General features: G+C 42.0%; 1 protein-coding gene across 2 annotated transcripts in view; it reads right to left on the bottom strand.

Annotated features, from left to right (window-relative positions):
- The window catches only part of lsp1a (lymphocyte specific protein 1 a), a 42,829-nt gene extending 23,407 nt beyond the window's left edge, over window positions 1–19,422 (bottom strand). For both annotated transcript variants that reach the window (XM_085779776.1, XM_085779777.1), the window contains exons 1-2: window positions 19,346–19,422; window positions 2,142–2,288 (exon numbers count right to left, since the gene is read on the bottom strand). In XM_085779776.1, the coding sequence (XP_085635902.1) occupies window positions 2,142–2,288; window positions 19,346–19,404 (206 nt within the window). In that variant the 5' untranslated portion in view covers window positions 19,405–19,422. The remainder of the gene's footprint in view (window positions 1–2,141; window positions 2,289–19,345) is intronic.
- Between the last annotated feature and the right edge of the window lie 1,604 nt (window positions 19,423–21,026).

Here is a 21,026-nt window from a genome sequence, read left to right as displayed (position 1 = left end):
ATAACATGCTTCAGTTTCATGTGCAACAGTTAGAAAATAACTGATTCAGCATCGCATGGCAACCTCCAAGGCTGAACTATCGAGTACCAAAAAACTGCAGTTCTTTAGAGTGAGTCTCGAGCAGTGAGTCACTCTCCATAGACTCCCATGTTAAAATGTCCAACTTCACAGTAGAAAGAAACACATTTGCAACCTTGCACAACTGTTTTTTTCTCTATGGCTTATTTCCTGCTTGAAGGGACAACGAGGAGTTTTGGAAAAGCGAAGCGTTTTCACACTACATTTATGAGCCTCCGCACGCACCGTAGAATTCTTTGACCGGCGCAAGACAGACTCATGTTTTCATTCATCAAGAATTAAAGTCAGACGCTGGTCGGCTCGCCCAGCATTTCCACCATTAATTAAAATAACAAAATAACGAGACAAAACGATATATTTATTGAAAATGGAGCCATTAACAAGTGTGGGTAGCGTAGATTCATCCACATTAACGTGATACTTTTTTTATAACCAAATAGAAACTCCTCATTGTCCCTTTAATAACAACTGTTTACGTAGCCCACCTCTTAAACTTGTACATTATTTGTGGCCAGTTTGAGTAAAAGGATATTTCCCAAACTGGTCAACTGTTTATTGGAAACCATCATGGACCAAGTTTCGACCCCAGACTGTTGGATCATTTATGGATTAGCCATGAGCTAGGGGGCGGAGTCAAGCACTGCCAAGGTGACAACAGTGAAGCAGCTCACTCTGAGCTTCAAAGCCATTAAAAGACCAAAACACCAACAGTGATACAGTCAGCATTAAAATCACTTATATGTCTTGTTCCTCTATGCCATGGATCTTCATTATTTCTAAAAGAAATTTAAACACATTTGCGAGCTGTTTCTGAAGCTTCACATATCTTGTAGGTAGTGAATGAGTTTGGAGTTGAACAGACAGAAAAATGGTATTACTGACAAACTGTTGGTCCATCGATGACAAAACCTAGAAACATCCGTGTTTGGTTTTAATTAAACCCTTTTCAAAACCCCTCGGGCCTCTAGCAAGGACTGATGTCGTGTCAACCAACATCTGTATATCCAGACTTGACCTCTGACCATCCTCGAGGCAGGAAACTATGCAACAAGTTTACCAGAAGAGGATTTCAAAACAGCATTACATCACCGCTGCGTCTCAAACAGAGAAAACCTTTTGTCAATTACAGAGCTCAGCGGCTTCGCGCCTCCGACCAGCTGAGGCTGTGATGTGATGGCGAGGTGAAGGTGTCAGAGGCGCAACCTGTAATTAAGTTTGTGAGATTATAAGTCGGCCGAAACGCCACAAGCTTTGACACGGCGGTGGTTTTCCCTCGAGACGCTTTGTAGTAAACATTCCTCTGAGGTTGTGTAATGAAAAGGCAGCTGTGTGTTCGTCTTCACGTCAACACGACGGGGGAGCCAAGAGGTTGTTTGCAGCTTTTCCCAATGGAAACATTTGCTTTAAGTAACCAGACGTCCGTGAAGAGCTGTAAAACCAGCGAGGGCACAGCAGCAGCACATCGAGCCTCTGGTTTCACAGCTTGGGGGTGAGGGAGTGGGGGGGGCGTGATGACAAACGTTAAAAATTATCAACAGGACCAAAATCCAGCCGCACAGTTAGCAGCTCGTACAGGAAGTCGTTGGACACGAGGTGAGTGAGTGAATAATGTTCAGCACTTAATAACTTCCTCAGTTCCCATGATCACATGGATGAGGAATTCAACCACACTGATGTTGTATTTGCATCTTTTAATCTTTTAGCATGAAACCAGGACCAGGACCAGGACCAAGATTCTTCAAGCCACTTAACTTTAATTAATAATGCCCAGTGAAATCATGTCAAGGTTGTTGTTTTTCATTGATTTTACTTTGTTAGAGTTTAAAGATATCAGGACACATGAGGTCATCTAGATCCGTGGACACCAATAGCCCTTGAAGGAGGTCCAAAGACTATCTTGGTCATGGGTTTTAAAACTCTAACAGCAAAAATCTTTTCATGATCTAATCATTTAATGTGGGTCAGCTGGTACTGGACCAAGATTGGCCTTTTCAGGTGGTCTGGTTCCTGAACCAAACCAACAAACCACACTGAACAGGTTGAAAGAGAAGGTCTGAACTTACACATTCTCCTCGGTCGGCGTCTCGTTCTCCAGTGACAACTCCCCGGGGGTCGAGCCGCTGTTTCTCCGGCGTGACGCCTCTCGAGCTCTTCGACGACGCTCCCTCTCCACCTCCTCAGCGTCTTCGATGCTCCTCTGAGCCGTCAGCCTGGACACGAGAAGACGGATGATAAAAGGTTAATGAAATGAGCAAGTGACGAAAACTGTTTATTTCAGGTCTTTGCTACTGATCAGACTGGAAACAAAACAACCAATCAGAAACAACAGGGAAAGGGAGGTAAGTGTATGCTTCTCGCAAATCCTATTGAATGAAGTCTCAGTTCAAGAAGCCCCGCCTCTTTTTGGTCATTCATGGGAATTAGGGGGCGGAGTCAGGCTTTGCCAAGTTGATGACGGTGCAGCAGCTCACTCTGAGCTTAAAAACTGCTCTTCAGAAACCAGCTATTCATCCATCTACACAGTCTGTCTTGAATTCACTTCTATGGATCGACTTTTGTTGCAGCCATCCAATAAAATATAAAACTATCATATCGGTGATTCTCAGTGAAGAGTCTTCAGAGCTGTTAATGCAAAATCAAAAGAAAATCCCCCACACTGCTGAAAACTGACGACACTAATCACTTCAACTCTGACTTTTCCACTGTGAATCTGCTCCGGCACAGACGACTTCCTTCGTCACTGGTGGTTCGGAAACAATAAAAGCTTTAAATGAGAAACATTTGTCCTGTAACAGACAACGCTGATCCCTGACTCACTGCCGGCTCTCAGGCCTCGGTGAAGTTGTGAGGAGGCAGATCTCTGGCCAGACTGAAACATCTGCTGAGCCTCGGAAGAGAAGTGACAGAAGGTTGTTTATCTGCAGGATAAACACACAAGCGCTTCACCTCGTGTCGCCATTACATCACTGTATTTATTACAAACAGCGTTAAGCTTTTCTTTATCCACAGATGCCGAGCCAAACACGGAAACGCCCTGCTTTACACTAACACTGGAAGCTTTTCATGACATGGAGACCTACAACACTGTGTTTCGTATTGCACATAATATTCTGGACAGATAGTCCTCTGAATAAAGGACACATGGAAATATGAAGACCACATCTGGATCTATAATCTGTAATATAATCTATATTCTTAGGTTGGTTTAAACATTTTTCAGAAGGCTATTAACGGTTTGGACGGTTTCCACCCTGATGGTGGGCTGCAATAATCAAATGGGATTAGAAATTCGACTAATTGGAATAATTTATTGTACTTAAATTTATTGAAAGAAACATTTTTTTATGTATTCATTTTATATAGTTATATAAATTAAACACATATGGTGTACTGTAGGCTATATGGTCAACAGCTTTGTTGACTCATAGTTTAATCTGTATAAACATCATATGACAAAAGTCTATAAGATATAACATATTGCAACTATATGTGTTCATAGTATATATATATATATATATATATATTTAATTGGATATGTAAGTTGCTTCAAGGAACATACATATAAGAATTTCAAATATTACTTTTTTTCCCCCTTGTGTAATTTTCCAATGGATCTTCAAATTATGTGTAGTTTTTCTTGACTAGGACTTTGGAATGAATATGTATTTATGTCATGTCTACATGCATACATCCATAAACATATTAAGTAGCTAGACATACATAACATCTCTCTATGTGAAATTGCTCCAATTCCAACACATTTTGTAGATTTCATAGATAATTTTCGCATGAACAGATATTTTATATACAGGAATTTAATATTTATATATGTACATAGTATATGGGAGGAACAACATCTTATGTTGTCCAGTCAGAGCTCTCAGATCAAAGACCTGTAACAACATCTGTTCACTGGTGAAAATGTTTTGTAACTTTATCTAAAAGACTTTTATTTATTTATGTTTCCTAACTCTGGTTTGAATTCAGCTAATTCCACAAAACTGTTTCCAGTCTCATCCGGAGAAATGTTTCCGTATTTTGCTCGCATGATTAATCGTCAACAAGAGTGAAGAAGACTGAAAACACGGAGCCACCGACCAATCGGATCGCTTCGTTTACAATAAACAACAAAGACCAGATATTTGTTAAAACATCTGTGGAGTTCAGATTCTCCACACCAACAAACAGAGGGAGAGTTGACCACAGTAAATAAATACGTAATTATTGCTGCACAAAGAGGGAACTGATGCCTTTTTATTAGGAACATCATCCACGCACTGTTAAATATTTTCCCATGATTATAAATGATTATTTCAGTCACAGATATCATCAGAAATGTGCTGTTTTTCTCCTTCATCTCTGCACACAGTCATTAATTTAACTTCTTTATGTGCGTCACATGTTTATAATTGCCTATAATTCACTGATTATAGTGACTTATTTATGTGCTCAGCCTGGAAAGTTGTTGGAAAGTGTTTCTGCAGCTTCTCTCTCGGGTCATGTGATCGTTTGTGTCATCAGGTCAATAAAGTCCATGTGGTCGCTCAGGTATCGAGTTACTAAACTCACATTTGGCTCCTGGGTCACTAATAGACTCCTAATGGCTCCCGGCCTACATCTGCTCCCTCTCTAACAGACTGACAGACGGCTGTGACCTCTGGCCCGTCCTCAGCATCATCACAGATGAAGTTTTCAGGCAGCCTCACCTCCTCTCTGACTCCGCCCCGTCCTTCCTGTGTTTCCATCAGAGATTCACGTCAGCAACTACAACAAGAAACAAACTCAGGCTCGTCTTTGTTCCCATGCAGCTCTGGTTTGGTTTTTACTCTCTGGGAGATTCAGGAAACAAAAGAACTGTTCAGGAATGAAATGAAAGTCGTCATCCTCTCCTGAATCTTCTCACCCTCCTCCATCACTGACATCATCTCCTCAGATTCACATATCTCAGAGTTCACCACAGTGTCTACATCACCAGCTCCTGTTTGAACACCAGCTGGTTAAAACCACATAAAACCAACATTTTCCGCCATATAGCCAAACAGTCAGATGGAGCGCAGCCATTTAACAAACATACTAGATTCACTGACAGAATCTGACACGTGGATGGTGATATGGAAGACCAAGGATGTCAAAGTAAAAATTATAGCTGCTGCGCAGCAATGGGTCGGGTCCGGGCTACTTTTGGGCAAATTTAGGCAATTCTGAGCAACAAACAGGAGAATAGGAAGACAAGACAGTTGACCTTATAATGTCCAATTTGCATCATTTGAGGATTGAACCCACAACCTCAAGAACCAAAGACCGTTGTTTATCACACTGAGCTAATTGCCAAGTGGCATTTAACAGTGGCTTCACAAATTGAGTAAGCCATTCACTGTCGCGCAGGCAGATTTGAAACCACAGTAAAAAGAAAAATACGTTTTGAGGTAAAATAATGATATGTATTTGTTAAACATCTACTGTGACTCTAAGATGTTAGGAGCCTTCGCACATGGTCCAGTCCAAGCTATTTGGATTTTTAAACTTAGAGGCTTCCTGTGATGGCACCATTAGGACAATTGTCTTGTATTTCGTGTTGAGGACAACTGACATTTTGATCTGTCATCATCATCATCATCACCCTTGCTGGGTCTCGAACTCACAACCTCTGACACCAAGAACCAGCTCCTAACTCGCTGAGCTAATTGGCTGGTAGTGAGACCTGCTGTGTAGCTTCATTTATCCACTCAGGTGAGTCAGTGCCCGGGCAGCTGTTGTCAAGGCAGATTTAAGAAAGTCAGAAATTCTATTAAACAAAAATCAGTTAACACATAAATTGCATCTAGACAGCAAAACAGCTTGTGGACATGTGACATTTTGATCCGTAATCACCATCATCACCCTCGCTGGGTCTCGAACTCACAATCTCTGACACCAAGAACCAGCTCTTAACTCGCTGAGCTAATTAGCTTGTAGCGAGACCTGCTGTGTAGCTTCATTTATCCACTCAGGTGAGCCAGTGCCCGGGCAGCTGTTGTGATGAAATGGTCAAAATTTCAGAAATTCAGTCATCTAAACAAAAATCTGATAATACATAAATTGCATCTTGATAGCATGGAAATGTTGGTGATTTGTTTTTAATGATAAGTGTTTTGCTTCATAAGAGAAAATATGATGTTTATAAATTCCACTCTCACATTGACTGCAGTTGTTCCCATGAGACCAGAATTCAAAATGTTCTAGAAAATTCAGTTTTTGAGATAAAATTCTGATATTTGCCAAATTTCATCAACCATGACTCCAGAATATTGTCATTTTTTTTCAGGAAGATTGAAAATGTATTTATCAAGAATTTGATGGTATATGTTTACAGTAGTGTTTACAGTCAAACGTTTTCATGCACTGTAGGCTCAATTTTTGCTTAATCAAAAATCCGAGAAACAAGTTTTGTGGAGGACGGTCTGGAGATGCTCTGTAGCAAGTTTGGTGTCAATTGAGCAAAAATTGTGGGAGGAGATACATTTTAAAAGTTTTACAGTTATTGAAAAAAACTGAGTGATGGACTTCATAATTTGTAATGAGTTTAAGTGGACAAAAGTTTCAGCAGTATTGAGGCTACATTGTGGTGAAGATTCAACACTGTAGCATCTACCGTTGGTTTGGTAGGAATTTTTAAAGTTTTTAAATTTAAACGCTTATTGTGCCCCCCCTAGGAGGGGGGGGCACATGTCCTTGGAGTTGAGTGAATCTGGCATGGGGTCGGATGTTTCTGTGAAGTTTGGTGAGTTTTCACCCATGGGAAGTACGACTTCCTTGGAAGAAGAAGAAGAAAGAAGAAGAAGAAGAATTCCTAGGAATACAATAGTGTCCCGGCAGCTTAGCTGCCCGGACCCTAATAATAAAGCATTTCCTGCATTTCATAATGTAACAGGACCAATAAGCCAACAAACAAATCAATCAGCCATGGGATGTAACAAGCTCTCTGATTGGTTGAAGAGTTAACCAATGTAAATGTTACACTTACTATATATACTGTTTATTTATGAACGAATACATGTATTTCTAAATTCATTATGTAATGATTTAATCAGCTTTTTATCTATACATTTTAGTATTATTAATGATAGAGTATTTATTTATTTATGGATTAATTTGATTTGATTTGATTTGATCAATTTTATTAATACCAATGGGCAATTCTTGTTCAGCAGTCCACCAAGAGCTGTACAAACTCCCACGCACACACATACATAGAGGTGCATATATTTACAATGTCAGTGAGAGCAAATACAACAATAGGAGAGTAATACATCTGTAATTGTTCATACAATTAGTTTTTTTTTAATATTAATTCCAATTTCAGTCTCTATTCAGGTTTGAAATCTAGGAAATACTTGATTACTTTTACAGAGACATCTCTGGTCCTCCGTAGCTTCAGGCCTTTAACTACAGAGGTGATAAGCTCTACACTCGTCAGCATCAGATTCACTTCCCTTTTCCTCCTTCCTGTTGGCAGACAAGGACGAGTGGGGAGGAAACGAGTGGAGGTTGCAGAGGTGGAGAGGCCGGAGCACATCTGGATGTGGGTCGGCTGGGCGTTTCACCAAGGTGACCCAGAAAACTCCGATAGTGGCCGAGAGGAGACAGAAGTGTGTGTGTTGGAGTGTTGGTGTGTGGATAGATACACAAACAATTGGATTTCAAAATAAAAGTTTTCCCTCAGGTCTGAGTAAAACTACAGTCAGATCAGCCAATCCAGAGGTTGTGCAATTCACCACACATGAACCTCGCTTAGATTTAGGCCACGTTTTTATGATGGACTTTTCATTCCCAGGTCGTTTTCAACTGTATATTTTAACCAGATTAATGATTTTGGTCATCACACATCTGGATCTTGAGTTATCAGAGAGAACCTCTGAGCAATCCCACAGCCCCTCTGAGTGTAAAACTGCTAAATTGACTATTCCCATGATCCTTAGCCTTATTCTTCAAGAGACAGAGCAGCAGAATCTTTCATTCTGCGTCTTTAAAGAGCTTCAGACTCCACATTTTGCATCCACTTACTGTTTCAAAGACATTTGAATAACTGAGGGAACATCTGGAAATATTCAGACATAAGTTATAAATAAATGACCATTCATATCTATTGTTATTGATTCAAACTGATGATGATTTGTGACCTAAAGAGCAGCAGTGAGCATGTGCAGGTCTTGACAGTGCAGCGTAGGTGCATGGTGTATGAGAACTGGCTTTTTTTCCCTCTTCTTCTCGTTTTCTCAGTTTATTCTGAGTTGTTGGGAGTCTGGGTGTTGAAATGTGCTCGATCTAAACTCAGACCTCCTCCCCTGCCCTCTCATTACGCCTCCTTTCTGTAATCAGCACTCTGGGATTCAGTCATACCTGGCACCGGCTCAAACATCTGATTCGGACCGAATGATTAATCCTCTCTCTGAGTGATTCTAAAGTGCTGGGATTACCAGCAGCTCGACTTCCTCCTTCTCATCCTGTGTTTTATCAAAACTAAGACTTTTTTTCTCATCCTTGTGTCATCTAATCATCACAGCAGGACAGAAATCAGAAATCCACCCCCCCCCCCCCCCACCTCCACCACACAGATCCTATAGTCTGGACTGTGTCGGGGTAACGTTACCTCTCCAGACAATTACTACAACGTGCAAAGAACCACTTTCTCTTCCTCAGCGGTCGGGTGTCGAGCAGGTTTTCTATTGTCCTGAGTTTTGTTGTTTCTCTGTAAACTGACACCAGAGACAAGACTGAGCACGCTGCTGCCCCGAACACTTCCCCAGATAAGCTGCTGACACACAGTCCGTCAGCCCCGGAGGTCTAACACCTGATCCCTCAGCCCATGAATCAACACTGAGTACAAGTAAAAGTCAGGGAGGTTATTACAGTACATAGAAAACGGAAACAGAAAAAATGTTAAATGTCTTTGTTTTCTTAAATGAACCCTCCCAAAAGTGATTTCACTGGATATTTTTTGTAAGGAGGCTTTGCATTATTAGTGAAGCTCAATAGAAACAAGAAGGGGAAAAGTGATCAACGGAAAACAGAAAAAGAAAAAGAAAGATTAATGGAGTAGACAACGGCAACAAAATCCATAAGACAAAACTGTAAAAAGTAAATTGGTAGAAGACGTGAAAGAATGTAATGAGAAAATTTAATGGAAAAGGGAAAAAGTTGATCCAATGGAAAACAGAAAAAGAAAAACAAAAGTTTATGAAGTAGACAATGGCAACAAAATCCATGTGACGATACTGTCAAAGGGAAAGATTTACTTGAAAAGGGAAAAAAAAGTTGATCAAACGGAAAAAAGAAAAATGTCACAACCCTGAATAAGTAAAAAAAAATGTCCTTAAAAAAGAGTAAAGTTATCCTCCAAGTTTGGACTGAACAATGTGCAAAATCTTTTATTTTGTTTTCTAGTATTTATTTGGTGAATTTTCTCTCTTGTAATGGAGGAACTGTTTCTTAACAACTGTTAATTTCATCTTCTCAAATGAAATGATTTGCTGCTTTCTGAGAATAAACTCAGTATCTTCTGGTCGTTGGAAGACGCCACTTTGAGTTTTTGTGAAGCTTTTGGCCACGTCGTCTCCATACAGAGAAGAAACTAATATCCATCTTCTCATCTGACTCTGGATGAGCACGTCGAAAATGATATCCCACAAGGTCAGACTGTCACTTTAAGCAACGCACGGTTCTCCAGTGTTTTGGAGACACAGCTGGTTGCTAACAGATTAGTGGCAGAAGATTTAATGAAAAAAATAGAAGCCTTGAGTTCTGTGATCACCAAAATTAGAAGCAACAGAGGAAACACAGCAAACAAACCCACAAACCAGTTGAAAGCTGCAGCACCTGCCAGCGCAGCCGCTAAGCCACAGAGTGTTGGTCTCTATCTGCCTGCACTTGTCCCGGCTTTAACTTTATTGTCCGGCAAACATTTCACCGGAACGAGGGCGAGAGAGGGAAGAAACGGCTGAAAGCATTAAACCCTCATCTGCTCTTTTGTAAGCACACATGCTGTCAGCGGCTGGATGAGTCGGCTGAATGACACAATAATAACACGGTTTCCTTTCAGCCTGAAAGCCAGCCAGGCTCCGCGGGACAGACGAGGACGGTGGGAAGACGTTTGTGAGATGAAGTCACTGTTGTGTTGAGACAAGTCGAGGCGGCGGAGGGCACTGAATCACTGACATGACGACTCAAAGACGCAACTTCCCAGGAAAAAAGAAGAGATAAAAAGGGCTAAACTCACTGAAGTCACCAAACGAGTTGTCAAGAAGAAGCCGGGGGCTTTAACCTGCACCAACTCACTGCTGCTTATCTCGTTTTAATACGACTGATTCACAGAAGCCTGAACATGAACATGAACTTTCATGCATTAGTTTTAAACAGTGGTGCATCACGTTAAGATAATCTGAATTAAAGTCAAAACATCCCTTTAAAAAGGCGTATACTTAAATCACTGCTCAAAAGGCCTTAGTAAGTAAAATAAGGAAAAAAACTAAAGGTACCTCTGACTCTGTCTTGACCACAACATGGTGAAGTAATAGATGAATTAAACGAATGCATCCTCAATGACGAGGAATTGATTTGACATTAGAGTCAGTTTATGACTTGTCTCGAGTTGGATCCCTCGACTTTCCGCTCTTTATGGTTCTCTGAAGCTCTACGGGTTTAAATGCCACATGTTCTTTCCAGTCAGGTACATCGCTATCATCAGCAAATCCATGATGTCTGTGGAAATTTCCCCACTGAGGGATGAGTAAAGTCTTATCTTATCTTAGAAACAGCAGGATCTCACATCTGTAAAATCTCTTCAGCTGCCTCGAATGCCTGAACTCTTGAGGGTGTTGCATAGAGTCGCGTCTGCAAGGAACTGTCTCAGCGAAGGAGAAAATCAACCTAAAGCGTCATGATTCAGTAGAAAGTTCAAGGTGTTGTGGGCAGCTGTCAAAGGAACTCAGTTAAATGGGCTCACGAGATGCTTCATAGCCACCGTCAGAGGAACGATGTGTTTAGTAGCTAAATAAAAAACAGTAAGGTCAAATGAATGTGTCAAATTACATTATACATGTTTATTAATATAACAATGATATCTGGGACTTTCTGAATGATTCAGCTTTGTGGATTCCTTTTTACGCACGATGAGCTAATTCATGGCGCCATTTGTCAAAAGCCTCCGCGGCCTCAGACTCAGTTTGCAGCCGGACTACCGGGCCAAGTCTGGCAGCCATATGTGGACCAGATCTGGCTCCCATTTCATTGTCTGAGGCCAGAGCAGAGCCGGCACAAGGCCACGTACCTGACAGCTTGTTTTATTATCAAACATCTGAATCCAAATGTAAATGTCCACAATAATGATATTTGTGTAATACGGCACCTCTGAGACTGGGTGTTTTGGAGGCGCTCAGGCCTGGAGCTGGACCATGCAAATTAATCAGAGACAGAAGAAGGAACTCAGAGGAAGCAGGAAGTGCTGAGTCCGGGACACGTCAGGGACCAGCATGATGTCAGACACCAGTTGTCAGGGCCAGAAGTCCAACAACAAACCCCCCCTGAGACCTGCAGCAGACGGCGATCACCATGTTATGGCTGCATGTCTGGGTGTCTGTGTCCCCCCAAAGAGCACAAATGGACCCCTGATCCCTGAGGTTTGAGTGGCTTGTTTGCTGTGAGGATTTTACTGGACGGACCGGAGAAAGAAACCCACAGCCAGAATCTGCAGTAAAAAGAACCTCCTCCCACAGGACGACAAACACGTCCGATAGGAGTTTAAAAGACCACGACGAAGCCCAAATGAACACAGGATCAGACTCTTGTATTTGTCCAGTGTGAACCCAAACAAACCTGACGTCCAAAAACATTCAGCAAGGGCATCTTCTTCTGATATCAAAGAAAATAAACTCACTGTGCAACTGCATCTGAAGCTCTACTCTGACTTTAAAAAGGCCAAAAATGACAAACAGCAGAAAACGAGAGAGCGAAAGGTGAAGAGGTCGGAACCCCAGAAAGTTTCTCTGAGCTGGGAAAGTATTCAGTCTGATGTCGTTCCCACATCAACAAATCATGTCCTCAGATGACTTCATTTAATCTCACTAATTCACAATTACATCACTATGAAATCATGCATCATCTACGCTGCACTCGTGGGAGGCATCAGTTAGCAGTTAGCCCACATAAGTACAGTGTTGTGGGTAACGCGTTACAAAGTAACGCGTTACAAAGTAACGCGTTACAAAGTAACGCGTTAGAGTACTTTAATTACTTTTTTCGAGTAACGTGTAACGTAACGCGTTAGTTTCGTGAGTTGAGCAATCAGTAACTTAGTTATTTTTAAAAAAAAAGTAATCCGTTACTTTTCGCCGGATAAGGAAAGGAAAATCCCGACTGCAGCCTGCTTTTTGTCAGACAGACTACTGTGCAACCTGCGGATGTGTCAGCCGAGGCGCAGCGCTGTGATGCGTCTGTGTCCTGCCGACCTACGTTGCCTGTGTGTGTGCGTTTCAATTCGCCGGCGAAAAGGACAAGAACATAACGGTAAAAACACTCTGCGTTGGTGATAAGCTTCTATCGACCGCAAAAAAAATCCACATCCAATTTAAGGGCCCATTTACATGAATCAGCTCCACGTACGGAGCTGCTTCTCCAGCAGCAACAAGCAGCCCGGGCCGGCTCTCAGTGCTTGCTGCTTTCAGCAGCTCCCTCTTGGCGAGCGGCAGCTCAGTTCTCCCCCGGATCTCTACTCCATAGCTGCCGTAGCAGCAGTGTGATACCAGTACATTTAACCGCATTTTAAAAAAACTTTTATTACACACAAGGCAGGACGTTCACGTCTCGCCAGCCTCCCTCCTCTCCACACGTGAGTCCTCCATTCAAACTGACAGACAGATCGAGCAGTGAAGCCGCTGAGAGGGATTCACGGCAACTCCTGAATTTTGATCAGTTCTGCGATAAAAAAAAAACAAACAAAAAAACACGCTATGTTGCATATTTCTGACTGTCTTTCCTGTTATTGTTATCCTGTAGAGTTAATTTGGTTGGATGACTATTCGTCAGGACTCAGTGCATTTAAAAGAGGCTGTGTGTCTGTCTGTTAAGTTGCAGCATGTGCGAGGCGCTGCAAAAGGCTTTTAATTTTTGGTAACGCATGAGTACTCTAACGCGTTACTTTCATTCATAGGTAACGCAGTAACGTAACTGATTACTTTTAACTGATGGTAACGTTGTAACTTAATTAACTACTTTCAAAAGTAACTATACCCAACACTGCATAAGTAGCATAGTATTAGGCTATTACAAGACGTAAGAGCACATCCACACAGCCAGAGTTTTATATGTCAAAAACCTAAGAAAGGAATCAATCCTGTTAAAGGAGAATTCTGGTCATTTCTGACCCCTAAATCGTTTTCCTGATGGTCATCCAGTGTTGGGGGGAGCAAAAAACGTGACTAAAACCGGAGTTACACCATGGCTACCCGGCGCTCGCATGGGGGCAATTCTTTCAACCACAACAAACACTCAAAAAACAATCGAATATCTATGGTACCTATATGACTCGAATCCTTACGAGACACCACTGAACTCATATAGTGTACAGTATAAACAGTATAAACTCTGTGTTTTTGTATGTAATCATTCACCTCAGACAGCCGAACTCTGAAACATCCTGGAAAGACATTACTATCCGATCACAGAGTGCCTGTTCTCCCCGCCACAGAAACAAACACTTTTTCCTTGTTGTGATGATTTCTTTACAAAAATAAACGGTCGGAGATACATTACTACTGCACTGCTCGACCGTTTATTTTTGTAAAGAAATCATCACAACAAGGAAAAAGTGCTCAATTTTCAGGACCGTGCGGACTCCGCGTATGTACGTGTCACACAATAGACTTCTCGGCGGGAAATCTTCACATCGACCTGTTTTAAATGAGACACCGTGCGCTCGACGATGAAACCTCAAACGTCCGCGGACACGAACAGTGCGCACGGAGTCTGCGCCGCTCACAGTATGGCCGACTCTGTGAGAGCCTTTAGCTTTAGCTCAACCGTTAAGACTGTTAGACCCTACCACTTACAAGCTAACAAAGACAACAAATAAAACATGCCAACTAACTAGTTTGAAAAACTTCACAAACCATTATGGTAAGATGTTAACTATGCAAATTGTTTAGAAAAGATGCTAACTACGAATTGATAACTGTGTGCTAACAATTCTGAGAAACTTGTGAAAAGATGCAAACTGCTCTAACCGTTCTAGGTCTGATCCAAATGACCCAATCAGGAAGTTAAGAGTAGATCATCTTCCCAACACTTTTTGTTTATATAGAAAAACCAAATTAAAGAAAGTATTAATCAAAGCAAATACATTTTACACAGTGTAAAACGTGTCTAGAAACCATTAAGTTAAGTTATGCTACATTTCTACAAGACAGGACAGCGCAGAGAGACAGGAAATGTGTGGATAGAGACCATGGGAATGACATGAATAACAATCCGCTCTGAGCATTCCTGCCCACGTGTCCCTCCCCACCCTCCCCACCCCAGTGTTTTTACGTTTCTTTAGGGCCTGTTGGACCTCTCGGGTCAGGGTGCCAGAGCCCCGTGGACCAGCTCAAAGATCCATCCATGAGAACGGCAAATAAGAAAACAAACAAACAAAACAGAAGAATCCGACTCGGTCTCAAAGTTCAGTTCTCCATCACATATTTTCCCTCTGAGATGATTTCATGTGACTGAGTCTCGACAGTCACGACCATGATGACATTGTCAACTGTCATTCAGCTGTTGCACAACCAACTGTCACCTCCGGGATGATCAGAGGGAATCAGCTGAAGGTTTCCATCCCCCGGCCCAGCTGCTTCACACCACCACCACCACCACCACCACCACCAGTGTTTAGACTTTAAACCTCATTGTAATTAATCTCTGGGTTAATTAAAGAACAATCATTTCCCTCTATTGTCCATAGGAGCAATCAGTGCAACAGCGTGACTCACTGATGTGTTTTTAATAACAAGTCTATAGCTCAGAGGGAACCCATACATCAGGCTCTGACACACACACACACACACACACACACACACACACACACACACACACACTTCATTGAGACATTGAGACACAGACACTGAGTCTTTTTCATGGGATCATGGGAATCTCAACAGACTAAGAGTTTACTTGACTTCAATTATAACTGCAGTCAGTTTTCCTGGGGGCTTCTTGCAAAATCACATTTATATCCACTGAACAGCTGCATAGAAAATCAGTGCAAGCTCCAAACTGGAAGGAAATATGCTGTATTTTTATTATTTCTAAAGTAATTATTCACAATTTCTTCTAATTAAAGCAAGGCAGATGTTTGTGTTAAAGCTCCATACAGTATAAAGGTAGATGTTTGTATTAAAGCTCCACACAGTATAAAGGTAGATGTTTGCGTTAAAGCTCCATACAGTATAAAGGTAGATGTTTGTATTAAAGCTCCACACAGTATAAAGGTAGATGTTTGTATTAAAGCTCCATACAGTATAAAGGTAGATGTTTGTATTAAAGCTCCATACAGTATAAAGGTAGATGTTTGTGTTAAAGCTCCATACAGTATAAAGGTAGATGTTTGTATTAAAGCTCCATACAGTATAAAGGTAGATGTTTGTGTTAAAGCTCCATACAGTATAAAGGTAGATGTTCATGTGTAGTGTGATTATAAAGCAGCTCTAGGTTCTATATTAATACTGTGAAAGTATCAAAGCCTCAGTCCACAGAGAAATGCACACAGCCTGTATTCAGAAACTGAGCCTTAAAACCAGCCGTCAGGACTTCCTGTCACTTTGTGATGTCACAACAAAGCAGTCACCCAAAGCCCCGCCCCCCCACCACCTGGACCCAACATCCAACAACTTGGCTTGATATGGTCTCTCTGAGTGTTTTAATCTGAAATCTGCTCTATTTTTTATTGGATCAACTCAGAAAACAGACAGCCAATCAGAAGAGAGAGGCTCAGAAATAACTGAATAACACAGCCTCCACATTAGACCTGGTTATTGGACCCAGTCTGGTTCTGGTCCTCGTCAGTTTTACCATCACGTCATCACGCTGCAGTCGATGTTGACAGAGGTCGAAAACAGATAAAAACTTGTCGTCTGTTCACACAGATACGACCCCCTGGAAACAGGAAACCCACTCTCTGTTTACTCTCCCTCTGTTCTCTTAATGCAGAAAACCTGGTGGAGGGAGGGAGGGAGGGAGGATTTAGGGTGGTGGTGGGTTTACTGACCCCGTCACTCATCAGCTTACTCCACTCTCCCCTCAAAAAACATTCCTCAGTGTCTTATCTCCCCGTATCGTAAACACAGAGGGAACCCCCACCCCCGTGTGTGGGGCTCAGGGGTCAGAGGTCAGTTTGTTTTGAAGCAGGTATGCCTCCTGGATGACATCACCACTGCCACGGCAAGGAGGCGTCTGGGGGGGGGGGGGTCGTATTGGACTCATGGAGAGAGCTGATTAAAAACAGGCACGCACTGCAAAAACTCAAATATCTTACCAAGAATATTTGTCTTATTTCTAGTGAAAATGTCATTTCTAGCCAAAACAAACTCATTATACTTAAAATAAGACTCATCACCCAAAAATTAACTTGTTTTTAGATCATTTTCACTTGTTTCAAACAAATGTTCACTTGAATAAGTAAAAAAAAATCTGATAGTGGAGCAAGTTTTTCTTCCTTATTACGAGCACAAAAAACTTCTTTTACTGGCAGATTTTTGTACTTATTTCAAGAGAAAATGATCTAAAAACAAGTTCATTTTTAGGTGATGAGTCTTATTTTAAGTGGAAAGAGACTAGAAATGAGACATTTCGACAAGAAATAAGACAAATATTCTTGGAAAGTTTTGGGGTTTTTGCAGTGCGTTCACGCCTGGAATGATCAGCACATGTACAAATATTTTCAAAATAAAAGCACGTCCTAACATAAGAGCTAACACAACTGACCCTTCTCTGACTGCTGCCTCTTTTTTCCTCCTTTACAACATCCACTAACCAACAGAGCAGGTGGATTTTCAGTTTCCTGCCATCTGGGCGAGGACGCCGGAGCCCGGTCCTGCATGCAGACCCGGTACCAGCTGTGCTCGTGAGGCGGAACCGACTCCCCTCTGCCCCCAAAACATCTGGACTGGAGGAGCATCACATCCTCACATCTGAGGAGCCGAAGCCCTTGAAGTTTCATTGTTTTTAAACCAAGGCTAACATGTAAACCAGCAGACTGATTATAAAGCAGATTTCAGACTATAAGGAAAAAAAACTGGAAAAGTCTGAGCACTTGAATGCATCACAGTTCTGTCTGTCTGTCGCCACGGTGCCAGTGTTTTTGTCCTGTCAGCTCCTCCCAGACTAACGCCATCTGCTGAGTGGACTGAATCAGAGCGGGGACGACGTCGCCTCCTCCAGCTGTTTCTCTGCTTCATAAACATTATGCTCATTGCTCACGGTGACTCAAGAGTTTTTTTACACCGAGCTCACACACCGTAACACCTGTAGAGACTCCAACATAACAACAACAACACATGTCTCAGCCTCCTGACTCACCGCTTACAAGAAGAGGGAAAGATTTATGTCGCCTACTTTGACTCACAAGGGTCCGTCAAGTGAATGAAATAGCAAACGTTGTATGACTGAATTGTGAAATCTCGCACAGTTGAGTCACTTTTAGCAGGTTGGATTGTTTGTGTTTTGCTGTGCACAAGTATAACGACAATACAAGTGAATCAAAGTCGACATTATGACAGATGAAGTCATTTTTGACTCATCTGGTGTATTTCCCTTGACCCAGCTTGTGAAAGTTGTGAAACACATTGAGTGATATTGTGATATCAAAGCAGTTTTCTCTCATTGCACAATATGGCAGCAGATTTCCAGATCCTGAATATTATTGCATCCATCACAGTAGCTGCTGAAGGTGACAAACACGTCTGGCCTTTTTTGAGGGGGGATAATGAATAAGTGTTTAACAGCATTTATTCTGCACTTTCCTCATATAATCTCCTTATTTACTTATTAAATAGCTCTAATATTTGCACTAAGATTCCTACAACACTGAAGCTACTTGTGCTTCCTCACCTGTAAGTCACAGTAAATGTAAACGTAAATGTGAGGAAATATTTCAATTTCACTTTTGCTAAATACTTTTTAGTCAAATTGTCCATAATTTCTAAATTTGCCTGTTTCAACTGCTCGTTTTTAAGACTTTGCATCGAGCAGGTAAATGGAAACGTGGCCTCTGGAGGTGTTGATGTTAGATCTGAGCCAGAAGAGGCCGTCTTATTGGAGGTGAAGAAACTCTCAGTTATCAATAAAACAGTTGAAGCTCCATCAGAGTGGTCTGGTGTGAGACGGAACAGATGTTGGAGAGGTGAGTGTAAAACTATGCAGCAGGTGAAGATGATGAAGAGTCTCCATCATGAGTCCAGAACTTTTTTGGACCTGAATCTGAAAACAATGTGTTAAAAAAAAAAAAAAAACCCTAAGGAATGCGAACTGATTTTCAAAATAAGAGCGGCCAGAGTGGACGGATCCAACAACAGACTGTCACAGCTGAAGCTCATTGATATTCTTCACACTGAGTCCGACTGTGAACCGCCACCATCACCACATCTTCCCGGAGGACAGGACGCGCCGCCGCCCGCGAGCACCCGCAAAACAAAAGAGTGACTCAGACGACCTTTAACCTCTGGCACAGGTCGACGACACCGCTTCCCCTCTCAGTAAAACGGAGAAGCCTCGGGCGTCCGACTTCCACAGCTTCCTGCATAGATTTTCTTTTCTTTTTTATACCCACAACAATTGTGTGTTGTTGTTTTTTTTTTGTTTTTTTTAGGGAAAACGATAGAGATAATTAATGAAAACCTGATTTTTCTGATATTTTGTTTCTTTGTTCTGGTTAATTAACGTGAGAGGAGGTGAGTTCCTTTCCAAAACCCCCAAATCCTCCCAAAACCCTGCGTGACCCAAAACACCAGTATAATCCCACTGTTCCCATTAACACAGACGTGTTTACCACACACACATAAAAAACAATCCTCCTTATCCCCAGGTTTCCCCCAAATTTCAGGGATAAGGTTTCGAGAAAACACAATTTTGTCAGTGAATGTGTGTGTTTTAAAGCGTGTATTGTGTTTAAACATTAACCTCAGTTGTGTGTGTGTGTGTGTGTGTGCAGCAGAAACAAACATAAACCTGCAGCAGAGACAGAAACACATCGATCACTCACTTCAGCAGGTTCTGTAAACCCTGTTTGCTGGAGTTTCTCCTCAGCAGAGCGTTGGACATGTTGACCTCTTCTCTTCTGACAGAAAAAAAATTGATCACAACTTCTTTTTCTCCTGTAGTTGTGAAGTTTCCACCGCGTCACTTGAAGGCAGCCTTTCTGTCCTGCAGCTGCACCGAAGCCCGGAGAGCGGAGTCAGTGTGTGTGTTGCGCTGTTAAAGCCTCTTCTAATGGTTTCACACACACACACACACACTTTCTTTTCACTGTATCACACACACAGTTTTCTCTCCTGCAATGCTCGTTGGGAATGTCAGCGGAGCTCGGAGTGACTCCCTCCTCTGTCTCTGGGAGGTTGGGTTTTTAGTCATTACACCCCCCCACCACACACACACACACTGATACACACACACACACACCTCCCTCCCATCACCCGGCCCCTCCTCACACACTGACACACACACACCTCTCCCTCCTCCCTCTGTCCTACATGTGGTTTTCATTGAAGAGCTCAGAACAGCGGGGCCCAACATCTTTCTCTCTCTTTCTCTTTTTTTTATCCCGTCTTTCTTTGCTGCCTCTCTCTGTTATACCGGGTCATGTGGTCTTCCTCGAGGGGGAATGAAAGACGATAGCCTACCCGACCCCCCCCATACACACACTGAAAAATCCACTACTACCGAACCATCTCAATCCCCTCCCCAACAATTCAATCTCCCTGTGATTTGCCAAAGCAGCAGCAGATTAGCAGAGAATAACACGAGGGAGGAGAAACAAAGAGATGGAGCGTGTTGGTTTGTTTGTTTATCTCTGACTGATAAAGAAGAACAGAAGCTCCTCAGTAAAGTAAACAAAAAATGATCTGATACGAGTAAAAGTTTACTGAAGGTAACAGTAGCAGATGTTTACATATCTAAACTAGAGGGTCTAGTGATGATAAGAACCAATCTGGAATTAGCATCTAGTTAGCTTAGCTTTCTGAAAGCAGGCGGAAACAGCAAGTGCAAAAATACTGGCTACACCCACACTTAGTTTAGTTTAGCTTAGCATAAAGACTGGAAGCAATGAAACAGCCAAGACATAAATAAAGGTTATTTGGCTTAGTTTAGCTTAGCATGAAGACAGGGGTACACAGGCTACAGCCACACTTAGCTTAGCATAAATAGGCTACTAGAAGAAAGGGGGGAACAGCAAATATAGCCAATAATTCAGGCGACATACACGCTTATCTTAACTATGTTACTTACCCTAATTGGAAAAAGATCATTATTTGGGTAGTAGGCTACTTCCTTCTACCCATTTGACCAACTTTGTTGTCATGGTTACATTAGCCTACTATTGACATGATTACATTGCTAGTTTCATATAGGATAACCTCTGCATGAAAGTCTTGTGTTTGTGTAAAAGAGGTCCGCGGGTATAGCCACTAACAGTCACGAGGGACCAGTGAAGTGAGGTGAGGTCACCCACCCTTAAAAGACGTGCAAACCCAATCGCCAAGTGGTCATTGACCTCTTGGCGAAACGTTTTGCATCGTCACCCGCGGTATGGGATACCGTGGTTCGAAACTCACCTGGGGCAACAACACAACACAGACAGCCGTTACATTTGATTGATTGATCCATACTCTGATCACCTCCTAACATGGACTTTATTCATTTGTAACTTCTTCATCTGCTCCTAA

This window comes from Trachurus japonicus, chromosome 6, assembly GCF_045865225.1.
Source record: "Trachurus japonicus isolate A0001 chromosome 6, Traja_1.0".
Classification (NCBI taxonomy): domain Eukaryota; kingdom Metazoa; phylum Chordata; class Actinopteri; order Carangiformes; family Carangidae; genus Trachurus; species Trachurus japonicus.
This window is presented reverse-complemented; position numbering and strand designations above follow the sequence as displayed.